Genomic DNA, 13,492 nt, shown 5'->3' on the forward strand with positions numbered 1-13,492 from the left:
TTTAACAATGTTTCTGTGATTGATTTGGGAGAGCACAATTACCTCATTGACGAACGGCTCGACTTGGGTTGGGTCCATCATCGTGGCCTTTTTGACGGCCACGATTCGGCCATCAAGAAGGTGTCCTTTGTAGACAATGCCAAAGCCTCCTTGACCAATGATTCTAACTTGATCATAATTGTTGGTGGCTCTTTTAAGCTCATCCGTGATGAAAATTCTTGTCGTGCCAGAATATATACCACCTTGAACAATCCTTTGTTGCAGAATGAATCCTCCATTTTCCCTAAAGAATTTCTCTTATCTGTACTGATTTCCTCCGTCGATATCCCAAGTATAGTCAAAAACTAGTGATCAACAACATTATATGCCTAAAGCAACACCCAAAACAATCACGTTCACATTTTTTTTTTATGTTTACTAGGTAATTGGCAACCACCTTCCCCATCTTCCTGGTAACCTTCCTTGCAATGGTATGAAAACCCGCCTGGTTTATTCTCACAATCTTCTTTCAAACCAAAGGGAAACGGGAGGCTTATGTTCCCACAATGGTCATCGCAGTTGGGTTTGGCTATGGGATAATTAGTTTTTGATGTGGTGGTGGAAGGAGCGAAAACCAGTATTGCTGACAGCACAAGTAGTACTAGGAACCTCATCTTCATCTTCTGCTATACATTGAATTATGGTTTGTGTTGAATTGGATGTGATCTGTAACTTGGTTTAATTTTCTGTTTTCAGCTACTATATATAAATAAAAGATGAAGTCACTAAGACGACCAAGACAAAAGGCTAATCTAAACCACGTCAAAATTTTAAAAGTCACCCTTTTGGCTATTTCCAAACATCACCAAGTCAATTTACAATTTATTCCCCTATTGAACCAAATACTAGAATATTATTCCTATTATATTCCGTACTTAATCCAATTCCGCAAGGTCAGTTCTGGTCATGTGCTGCCAAGGCAATGGCATAGGGTCACAAATTTTGAGGGTCTAATTTTTTTTTTTTTAAATATTTTATATATATAGTCTTTTATTTTTTTTTTTTTTGAACTTGATAATGTGTTTTTAAAATCTATAGATTAGTCTTAATTGTAACGGGACAATAGACGTTTCATTGCTATTAGAACCTTACATTGGGAGGGTGTGTTCCAGTCTAAGGAGACTAAAGCTAGGGGGTTAGGGAGGTTCTCAATTTTCTTAAAGAGATGAACAGAGATTATGTCTAAGTAGAAATTGATGTCCTTCAGTTTTTCCAGGATATTCATTTGACTTCTACGATATCACCTTCTAGCATTAATGGCTTTCCAAGACTAAAGGCCGGTACTCTAATAAGAACACGTCCAAATTTTTAAAAAATCACCCATTTGGCTATTTCCAAACATCCTACCAAGTACCAAGTCAATTTGGCAATTTTTCTTTATTTTCGTCAATGTCGATCTCCAATATGATGTTATTCTAGCTTGATTTCTTAATTCTCTTCCAAGTATTAACATATTTTATTATACATTTATACAAACTAACGATTTCAATCTCGATTGACTTTTGGATTCTTGACATTTCAATTTTACGAGGTAATTAATGGTTTTGATCCCTCATTTCACAATGTGTCAATTTTGATAGTTCTGGGTGCTTGACCAATTAACGATTTAGAATTGCAAATTACAATTTTAACTTTATGTTGACTAATAGCTTGCACATGTAATTTAAAAGTGACAAACTTTAACTATCCATGTTGATGTCGCCTTACAAACAATTGGAAAGTCAATAATGCTAACTTCAACAATTGAGAGATTGGAATTGTTATTCCATCTACTATCTATTATACATCTAATAAAAGCTAATGAAGTTAGGCCTATGACGAGAAATTAAAAAAATATTGATTCAATTGTTTGTTGAAATGAATAGTACATATTATTTTGATTTTAGTATTTTTTTTAAATTATTTTTTTTAACTTTACCCTCTAATATTATTTACTTTTCCTAAATACATATGCATTCCGTCGGTGTAAACTTTTAGTAATCAAATATTCCCCAATCAGAGTTGACATAATTATTGAACATATACTATCAATAGGTTAGAATATATTAAAAAAATACAATATAAAATGTAACATAAACTTTGATCAATTAATTACTCAGATTATATAAATGGCATTCAAAATTGAGCATAAAAAATTACAAATAAGAAACTTTGAAAATCATTTTCTTGCATTTAATAAAAAAAAAATCTAGGTTAAGTTGTTTTTTTTTTTTTCGTTTGAATTGGTCAAAGGTGCAATCACTAAAATTAATGGTCTTTAGAATTTTAAAGGGAGGATGATACATAAAAATGGAAGGAAATATTAGGAGAATAAATTCAAAAAAAAAAAAAAAAAAACCATTGGATTGCAAAAATAATTTAGAAATCTACAACTATTATTACTCCCTGGCCGACTCAGGTACGGTACCTTACTCGTTTGGGAGTAAGAGAGCTGGTGATAGGATAATTGGTCTCAAATTCGAAATAGAGAACTGAGCCAAAAGATCAAGTGTAACGGATGTCTGATATTATTACATTGAGCATCATTGGAGCCATTGTATATATACTCATTTAGTACTCAGAACTAAACAATACAAACTTCTTTCCAAATATGTTTTGGGTAACATTATTATTGTCAAATACAAATAACAGGATAAACACTTAATACAATTTATACCACGAACACAATTTTATTTCAATTAAGCACTAACATCATTGACTCTTATTAAATTTTAGATTACAGATTTAGATATTAGATATATGTTGCAGTGCAATAAAAAGTTATTTCTGATGGGGTGTAAGTCTGACAGGAAGGCCATTTACCGGACTCGGCGCTGCATTATTATATACTATCTTCTCATCCGGCATCAGTTTCTCCATTTTGAAATTGGTGACAACGTTGTGCATGAACACAAGTATTTCCAGTCGGGCATACTCTTTTCCGGGACACATTCTCGGCCCGCTGCCAAATGGCACAAAGGTAAAGGGTGCCGGTCCACTTCCTTCGAACCTTGACGGATCAAACTTCTCTGGTTCTGTGAAATATTTGGGATTCTTGTGTGTTGAATACACATTCCAAAACGTCTGTACAAATGTCATTCAAAAAAAAAGTTATAAGTTTAGACTTATTTTTGAAGTCAAGTGGTAGAAAATTAATTATTGGTAATATGGTATAATGGCACATTAACCCATGGTTAAAAAATTTCAGTTTATCACGAAAACTTATCAGAAACAATGTTTTTTTTTTTTTAATATCAAAAGTGGCATATCGTCTGACCATATTAGGGATCTAATGAAAAAAAATATTCCATTGCTATTATTTTTTACCATCAATCAAAAGTGTGCCTATAACACCAATCACTGCACCAGTAACGATAAGAGGCTAAAAAATTTGGACGAATATACTAACCAAGACAACTAGTGATAGCAAACAATTTTTGACAATTGTGTTGTCGAAAATTTAAAAAAAAATAAAAATAAATAAATAGATTAGCGCCATGGTCAAGCATGGCTATGCACAGCTAATTTGCAATGTTGCAAAATACGCTAAGCGCTTGTCGGGCGTTAGAGGCTCGCCTAGCATCTAGGCGGAGTCTAAGAAAAAGGATTGTGTGTGTGTGTGTGTGTGTGTGTATATATATATATATATATATAATATTGGATCAAATGAAAAAAAGTTCTTAAAAAAAATAAAGAACTAAATATGGAAAAATCAAACGGATCAGATCAAATTTTTTTTAAAAAAATATGATGATATTTTCATAATTATCACCATATTTACTATGCAATATAGAACATTGTACAATGCACTTTTTAAAATTTTTCAGGAATGCACATTTAGTTGTTACAAAGTGTATGTTTGAACAAAGTGCATGTTTAGTATTAAAAAATTCTACTTGCAAAAGTGCATTGCACTTACGTTTGGATTTTAGAGTTTATGATTGAGTTTTTTAATTTTATTTGATTTAGGGGTTCACTTTTTATTGCTCAGGGTTTGACATTAACCATTTAGATTTAAATTTTAGTTTTTTTTTTAATTGAGTTTTTAAAAGTTATCTAGGAATGCACATTTAGTTGTTACAAAGTGTATAGTACTATACGGGGTGTGTGTGTATATATATATATATATATATATATATATATATATATATATATATATATATATATATATATATATATATATTATTTGGGCCGTTTGGGCCAATATCTCGGGATTTGTACATACCTTTTTGGGCCTAGAGCCCCGAGCAATAAAACTATTATTTTCCTATCCCGTTTTGTACTTCCATACTCGGTTTATGATGAACATGGTCCTAACAAAACCTACATTGGCTCCGTCTTTGATGAACACTACGAAAAGGAAGTTTATCGGCCGTCAAGTTGAAAAGGCGGTGAAAATCCTAATTGGGCCTGCATGGAGGGAAGACAGCCCAACAGGTCCGCATGTAGGGTAGGCGGCTAAAAATCAATCCTTGTACTATGGACCAGGGTTCACACTGCACTATGGACTATGATTCATGTGTATGTGTTTTGTGTTATGATTTTTTTGTGTCATACGTTATGAAATTTTGTACCTTAAGAGTATGAGTTATGTACTTGGAACAAATTAGTGATTATGTATGTAATGAATTTTTGTGTCTTGTGTTGTGAAATTATGTCCCTATGAACAAAAATTATGTACCTAAATCATATTTGAAAAATATGTAAATACGAAGTATATAACATGTGTATGTGTCTTGTGTTGTGAATTTTTGCGTTTTGTGTATGAAATTCTGTATCCTACGAGTTTGAATTTTATATCTCGTCGTTTCAATCCAAGGTCCATATATGTGTCTTGTGTTGTGATTTTTTGTGTTTTGTGTATGAAATTCTATGCCTTAAGAATATGCATTTTGTACCTTGTCGTTTCAATCTAGGGTCTATAATGCTATGTGGACTCTTGTCCATGGTATAAATTACTATGAAAAATCTTAGTTGGGCCTGCGTGGAGGAAAGACAGCCCAACAGGTTCGCATGTAGGGAATGTAGTGAAAAATCCTAGTTGGGCCTGCATGGAGGGAAGGCAACCCAACAGGTTCGCATGTTGGGAAGGCGGTAAAAATCCTCGTTGGGCCCACACGGAGGGAAGGCGGTGAAAAAATCCTAATTCGGCCTGCATGAAGGGAAGGCAACCCAACAAGTTTGCACGGGGGGAAGGCGGTGAAAGATCTTAGTTGGGCCCGCACAAAGGGATGGCGGCCCAACGAGCCTGCAAGTAGTGATGGCAACAAAAATCTTTTTTCTTTTTTTTTTTTTTTTTTTTTTTTTTTTTTTACATTCATGGTACGTGCGAGAGTTAAATCATCTTGATGTGACCTCAGGGTCTATTTTATTTGGAAAATTTTGACCCAAAAACATAGCATAATGTAAATGTCACCGCATTTTTTTTTAAATTTATCTGATTATATATATGTGGCATATCTATAATCTATGATGTTGATGACTAACCTTCCATCCTTTTGGAATAGTAAATCCAGCGTAGGTAAACTCACTGACAGTCTCTCTAAAGCCACCTTGTCCTGGTGGGAATAGCCTTAGTGCTTCACATACTACATTCCATGAATATTTCATCTTTTGAACGTCTTCCCAACTCAATCTCTCATTTGGTCCCTTCGACTTGGCAATTTCAATTTGTTCTGCAGAAAAATATTAGCAAAGATCAAACTCGTAATCTTCATATGCAAAAATGATATTTCGATCACCTACTTAACTATGATTTGTAAAAATTATAGATGATTATTTGAACGCCAAGTACGCGGTAAGGAGGTAATTTGCTACAATTGTCTCAAAACAAGAAAATAGAATATCATGAATCAAAATATAAATACAATTAAAATGTAATATTTGCTAGGAATATAATCATAGAAAAGTATTACGGAGTACATTTTAATTTTTTAAAATATCACAAAAGATGTTATTTATTTACCTTTGTAGACTTGTTGATAAATATGGGGAAGTTCAGCAAGAAACTTCAATACAAAGGTTATGGCGGCACTGATAGAATGGTAGGTGGGAAGGAGAATTCCGATAATATAATGGTAAATCTCGAACTCGTTCAAGTGTTGTCCCTCCTCATCGGTGAGGTTAAGGAGGCGACCCAACACGTCTCGCCCCTCGTTCTCCACCTTACCTGAACTACTCATCATGGCCTCTGCCTTCCTCTCCTTAATCACCTCCAGGAGCTGACGGCGCACCATGCTACCGCCTTTCATGGCGCGATTGTAGGCAGTGCCGGGGAAGTTGAGCGGCAAGCTGAACATGCCGGAGCTAACGATGATTATTGGGTCTAATAGCCTTTTAACCTCGTCGCGGCCCTCAATGCTCAAGAACAGCTTACACGCCAGCGTGAAGGTGTAACATTTGGAGAGAGCATAAACCTTGACTTCTCTGAATGGGGCCCACTCCTCGGCGATATGTTCCTTGTGTAAGCACATAAACCATTTTAGTTAGCATGAGTGTCTACCGACTTTCAGAGAAGTCCCTTTAATTACGTTGATCTGGTGTGAATAGAAATTAGTTGCATACAAATTTTAAGGTGCTTACTATAGTTGACTTACTCAAAATTTCTCGAGGTCTAACTATTTAAAAAAAAAAAAAAAAAGATAACTCTACTAATCTCGAGAAAATTAAGAACCCTCATACCAATTATAGTCTACAAATCTACAAATATAATAAGAGCCAATAAAGTTAGGCCCTTAACCGGAGCTAAAAAATATTTGTGTAATTGTTGGTTGAAATTAATGGTTCATATTATTTTTATTTTAATATTTTTTTTTAAAAGAAAATGGTCAAATAGACCCTTAAACTTTCTTCAAAAAGACAATTAGGCCATTGAACTTTACAGAAGTGCAATCACACGCTCGAACTTGTCATTTTGAGGCATATAACCCCAGTAACCGGTTATTCACCTGGAATAACCAGTCATTCAAGATTCCGACAACATTCCGACTGGCACAATTTTTTTTTAAAAAAAATCAGATGGTCTTAACCGGAGAAGAAGACCTCCGGTGGAGAAGGAAACCAGATATGATCGTCTCCTCCTTTGGAGATTGTGACCTCTGGTCGTCCTCTCCAATCGAGAAGACGACCAGATATGGTCGTCTTCCCCAACGTAGAGGGCTACCAAAGAGGTCTGGTCGCCCTCTCCAATAGAGAAGGCGACCAAATTTGGTCGCCTTCTCCACTGGAGAAGACGGCCAGATCTGGTCATCTTCTCCAGTGGTTGGAGAAGAAGACCAATCCGGTCATCTTCTCCAGTGGAGAAGACGACCAGTCCGGTCATCTTCTCCGATAGAAATGGTCACCGGAATTTTTTTTTTTTTTTTTTTTTGTTTTGAACGGCGGTGAATAGTAATTAGTGACGGTCAACTACGACGAACATCAATAATTTACCGGTAACCTGTTGGTTACCGGTAAATTAGACTTATTTGACTCATTTTCACAAGTTCGAGTGTGTAATTGCACTTTTGTAAAGTTCAAAGGCCTAATTGCCATTTTGAAGAAAGTTCAACAGTCTATTTAACCATTTTCTCTTTTTCTTTTTTTTCTTTTTTTTTTTTATAATATTTTTCCTATTTTGCCCTCTACCATATCATTTACTTTTTCCTAAATACTCGTGTATTCCGTTAGTGTAAACTTTAGTAACGGAGTATTCTGTTAACTATTTATATTCTTAACTTACCCATTGATTTTCATAAGAATGATCGTCGTCTTAGGTTCGAACCCCATCCAAATAAAAATTGACATAATTGTTAAACATATATTATGAATATGTTAGAGTATATTAAAAAACTACAATATAAAATTTAACATGAACTTTGGTTAATTAATTAGAATCACCCACGGGGCATTGATGAAACGGTGCACCTAATTTATAGTATATATTTAATACAGATGAGAAACTATGTCTATTATCATGGTCTTTTTGAAAAATAAGGATTTGATTCTGTTTTTGAAAGATGCATTGTGCCAAAGTACTAAAATTGTAGTAAAGCACATTAGGGGACTACATGTCTACATCAAATCAAGAATTCATTTCTAGTGGATGTGGCAAGAAGAGGAATGATGGATCACACCAATTAATAAGATTTTGTGTTGCAAAATCTATACTTAGGGTATCCTAGTGAGGTTGCTTTCCCTTAAAATTGCTATTGCAGCACTTAATCCAACATTTCTGCCAAAGGTTATAGTTATACATTCAGCTAAAATACACATTAAACATCAACAATATATTAATACTAATTGCAAATTAAAATGTTATACCTTGGCCATGGAATCTATGGTGGGGATGTAGTGTTTGAGATTCTCCGGTTTGAAAATCTCGTGGATGTTGTTCCGGTTGAGAGTCGAGATCTTTCGGAGGGTGTTTTGGGTGGGGAACATCAGCGGCTTTATCACCGACTGCGGCCACCACGTAGTCAGGAGGGTGTTCTCGTTGGTGAACAAGAACTTGTTCCCGGCGGCGCCGCAGAACACCGCCACTTTCTCCCCAAGTATCGAGGTCTTGAAAACCTCCGACGAATACTTCTTCATCCTGTCGGATATGTATTTATCCGGCACCATCAGGTCAATGCTTTCTCCGATCACCGGCCAGCCGGTGGAGCCTGGCGGGAGGTTGGGTTTTGAGGTATTGGCCTTAGTGATGAAGTAAATGATGGAAAGGGACACGTAAAGGACTGAAAAGAAAAGTGAGTAAAGGAGAAAAGTATCCATATTTTCAGTTGTCTTCTTCAATCAATCACAGATAGTGAGATAGATATACGAAGAAGACGAAGAGAATGGTTCTCAGTGTACTCTTTTTGCCTCTTTAGGAGCCTATTTATAAGGCTGAAGTTACCCTGCAAATATGGTATTGATAAAGTGAGGTGGAAGATGACATGGAATATGATATTAATTTTCTTTTGTTTTAATGCTAATTTTGCAAGTCAGTCTTTTGGCAGTTTTTGCTTGGCAAAAGCATTTTGCAAGCCAATTGCTTGGTGAAAATTATGGAATTTTTGACTACTTGAAAGTGATCTTAAATCAAGTCAAAAGTTCACTTTTGGTATCTGAAAAAATTTTTGTTGTTATTTCCGACCACTTTTTGCTTTCGACTTAATTTAAGATCACTTTCAGGTGGTCAGAAATTTCATAATTTTTAGCAGTGGCAACATTTGCTCCGAGCAGTTGACTTTTTTTTTCTTTTATTACTATTTTATTATTATATTTATAATATAATATGAATGTGGGACCCATTTTTGGGAGTGAGATGAATTTGTAAGAATGTAGTGTAAATAGTAGATAATTTGCAAATGAGATGATGTGGAAGTGAGATCCATTTTTGAGAGTGAGAGAGATTTGCAAGGATAATGTTAGTGTAAGTCCTCAGAAACCACAATAATAGGGAAAAGGGTGAAATGAGTTATACTAGGACTCCCAAATTTTACTGCATCAATTATACTTCATTATGTAGCAAGTATTTATAGGACATTTTCATTTTGTGGTCTAGAAAAAATTGTTTACCTTCAAAATTTGTAAGTAAAAATTGGTGAGGCACTTAGACCATTTTTGAGATTTCAACAACTGTTGTCGCTAGCATCTTGACCTTACTTTTCAGTAAATTTGTTAAAAATGCACGTTGATGTGTATAAAAATGTGCTTATTTTGTATGCAGCAGGATAAAACAAATTATATAAGTCTAAAATAATGCACAAACAAATCCTCAATAGTTTGCACAATTAATGATAAATGTTTGCACATTTAATAGTCAATGTTTGTATAGTTAGGAGACCATGTTTTTAGATGTAATGGTAAATGTTTGCACACTTTTAGTTGTCAATGTTTGCATACTTAGTTGTCAACTTGAGCGCTACGTACGTTTGTAAGAATCCCGTGTTTCACTCACGAATGAGGCATCTAGTCTTGGATTGCTTCTTTGTTCGGGATATGGTTGCAAATGGTACGCTGGTAGTCCAGCACGTTTAGTCTTCGGCTCAATTGGTTGATCTTCTCACCAAGTCACTGGGTCGTCGCCTTTTTCTTCAGCTTCGGTCTAAGATTGGAGTCTCCGACGGATCCTGCACCTTGCGGGGGCGTGTTAAGCCTATATGTGGCTAGAATGATATTCAGTTATTATTTGTTCTATTTATGTTATTTTAGACTAGTTATGTTTGAATAGTGGTTACAACTCCTTGCTATTTACTCTCTTGTATGTACTATTGATGTGAGCCTAATTGTGCATATTTTTAGTATTGATTTAATTATATTTGTTAGGCTTGGGTCCATAATTTTGGTATTTAATTGCATAATTCATTGTTTTTATTATTTAATTATGGTTCACACTTGTTTTGAATGTTTTACGATGTTTGTTAGTGTTTTGGAACCATTATAGGGCAAGTGCAAAAGCAAGGAAAATTCTAAGACGAGTTTGTAGCCAAAACAAAGTCAAGGTGAAGCTAAGGAGGTGGCTAAAATGCTCTAAAGAGAGACAAATGGTGGTACTTCTAATGGATTTGATCACAAGAACCAAACAAGGGAAAAGTGGAGAAAAAAACCAAAGAGTTGTAATTCCCGCTTAATTCGGCGGCAGCTTAGTATTTTGATCATATCTCATGCTAGCCAAGCATGGCTAAATTATTAGGTGATTCTTGCACCATGGGAAAGAAGGCTCGAAGGGATACAATCTGGTATGCAGCGCAAAACTCGACGCGTCAAGGTCCAGACTCGACGTATCAAAAATTTCCAGTGAAGTTTCATCAGTAAAAGTTTTTGCAAAGATTGGCGACAGTTCGGTTTTTAGACCATATCTTAGCCTAGGAATGTCCGATTCAGGTCATTCTTGCGCCATTGGAAAGACGACTCGAAGAGATACAACTCTTATCAAGACATAGAACTCCAAAACGGACGGGAAAATGGTCAAAATAAGCCTGCAAATCGGACCTATGTCCTGGGCGAGAATTTAAGTTACGGAAATTTCCTATTTTATCCTTATTGGGCTCCCACTATAAAAAGCCATCTTCCCTCAACCCTAGGAGGATTCCTATTCTCTCCGGGTTTGGTTCCAACTATAAAGTCTCACCTTCCTCAACCCTAAAATTATTCAGAGATCTTTGGAGACACGAAAGTGGAGAAAATCAAGAGCCACAAGTTATCTTGGGAATCAAGAAGAAGACTAGGGAAATTTGAGAAAATTGTCTGGTTCATTCTTGTACTCTTTTGATAATTTGTATTTCATTTATTATTATTTGCTATGTATAATTTAGTCATGCTTGGCTAAATTCAATTAGAGATTCTTGGGTAAAAGTGTTTATGAACCTATGTGTCTAAGCTCTCAGATTCTTTAATATACTACGGAGTATTATTTGGGTTTAATATCTGTGTTGCAATTGTGATTTTATTGTTTGTTGCTTGTAATTAGTGGTCATAATTACTTGCTTTGGTTGCTTTCTTTGTGTCACAACGAGAGTTGGACATAATTTAGGGCACACATAATTGCACCTAATTGTTGCACCTTGAGAAAGAGTAATTTATTTATGGAGTTTAATTCTTGATTATTGCACATCGAGAGATGATAGTAGTTAGGAATTTATGATGCTTGATCTTGTTTTATTGGGTGTTTAAGCCACAAGAGTGGAAATTCACTAGCGTTAGTGACTACGAGAGTAGCTCTATACCACCTTGCATTCTCACAGTCGTATGAACCCAGATTTAATATTACATAAGGTTAGGCACTAGGGGACTAAACAATTGAATCCCAGGAATCTCAATCTCTCTATTTTGTTTTTAAAACCCTGAATCACCGCTTTATTTTATTTATTTAATGCAACCATCCAAGTCTATCATTAGGATTATCTTTAATGAATAAATTAGTAACTAGTGCGTAATACAACCACTTCTTGTGGATCGATTACCCGATACTCCGGGTATTATTTGTTTGCAAATATACTGCAATCAAATTGGCGCCGTTGCCGAGGAAGTGACGTTTAGTGTTAATATTAGTGAAGGTTTTATTCTAGGAGTCTAATCCATTATTTTTATTTATTTATTTTATTTATTTGCTTTTTATCTTTATTAACAATTTTTTTTTTAGTTTATGGATGGATATGAATTCCAAGGAACCATGCCACCATTCTAGCTACCCTCATTCTCTGGATTATGAGATGAGTTGGAATACGAATCATGAATATGGAGGATTGGAACAATAATTCTCTTTCTCAAATTTTGCCAACTCAAGTCAGGGATATTTTCAAGAAAGTTCATCTCATGCATCCATATCCCAACCCTAATGGTGCTCTTTTATGGTGGGAATCACTTTGTGGAGAATTGCTACATATTCCACAACATCCTCCCCACCAACCATGTTCCTCAATGTTGGTCCCGGTAGGGTCAAACGAGAGTCTAGAGGGGGGGGGGGTGTTGCATAGACTCTAATCGATTTTTCAAAGTAACTCATTTCGGAGCTATGCACAGCAGAAATTACGATTCGTCTTAGATACACTTTGCACACTTTCGTTATGAAGTTTTAGCGTTTGGTCGATATGATATGTAATGCACGAAAGTAAACAGATATGGAGAGAGAGATTTTTATAGTGGTTCGGCTATTAACGAAGCTTACTCCACTCTTCTTTCACAACTCGTGAAAGGGTTTGCACTATCACTCCTAGTACAAACTACTTCAAGCTGGCTTCCTTGATCACTAAGCCGGACAGCCACTTGATAGATTTTTCAACTCCTCAAGTTTACTTCGCCTCTATCAACTTCTTCCTATGTTGAGATGTTGGAAGGATAATCTGGTGTTTCTCCAACTGGTTGAAGCCTTGTCTTGAGATCTGGATGAATCTTCACTTGAAAATATGCAAGACTGCTTCGAGTTGTGAAGTATGGAAATGGATGAGCCTTTGAAAAGCTTCACAAGATCAGTGGTTATGAAAAGCTTTTGAAGATGGAACTATTTTAAGAGCTTTTCTTTAGATAGCAAGAGTGAAAATAACCAGCACCTTCTTCAATGGTGAAGAGAGGTATTTATAGGTGGAAAAATCCATCCGTTGGAGGGGGATGAAGATTTCAAACTTAATAACCAGTGTGTATTAACCATTGGACATCAAGCATTTAATGCACTTGTACTGTGTAGCCGTTGGAGCCAAAAGTGTTTTAACTTTTGTTCTTGTTCTCTGACAAGATGGTACAAGTCTTTTAATGCTTCTTGTCTTTTGTGAAGATCATTCCTAGGACACTTTTTGTACGAATGATTTGCCCATCTAAGTCATAGACAACGTTCTCATTGCTTCACTTAAATGAATATTTTCTTTTACAAGTCTGTCTTTGACTTGTTTACTCAGAGATGATGATCGAAAGATTAACTTTATCTTTCATCATTTCTCTTTGACGAGAGATCCTTTTTGTCAAAAGAGATCTGTCTGAGACTTGCTCAATCCATCTTTCACCTGGAAGCATCTTT

At 35.4% G+C, this 13,492-nt stretch overlaps 1 protein-coding gene across 1 annotated transcript; it reads right to left on the reverse strand.

Moving 5' to 3' along the window:
• Positions 1 to 2,596: 2,596 nt before the first annotated feature.
• Positions 2,597 to 8,827, reverse strand: LOC109193272 (beta-amyrin 28-oxidase-like). The gene is made up of 4 exons (XM_019344120.1): positions 8,320 to 8,827; positions 5,984 to 6,476; positions 5,506 to 5,693; positions 2,597 to 3,102 (listed from the first exon to the last, which is right to left on the reverse strand). Exons 1-4 carry the CDS (start codon positions 8,767 to 8,769, stop codon positions 2,800 to 2,802), a joined length of 1,434 nt encoding a protein of 477 aa, XP_019199665.1. The 5' UTR covers positions 8,770 to 8,827; the 3' UTR covers positions 2,597 to 2,799.
• Between the last annotated feature and the right edge of the window lie 4,665 nt (positions 8,828 to 13,492).

Source organism: Ipomoea nil, unplaced genomic scaffold, assembly GCF_001879475.1.
Source record: "Ipomoea nil cultivar Tokyo-kokei standard unplaced genomic scaffold, Asagao_1.1 scaffold1848, whole genome shotgun sequence".
In the NCBI taxonomy this organism is placed as follows: Eukaryota; Viridiplantae; Streptophyta; class Magnoliopsida; order Solanales; family Convolvulaceae; genus Ipomoea; species Ipomoea nil.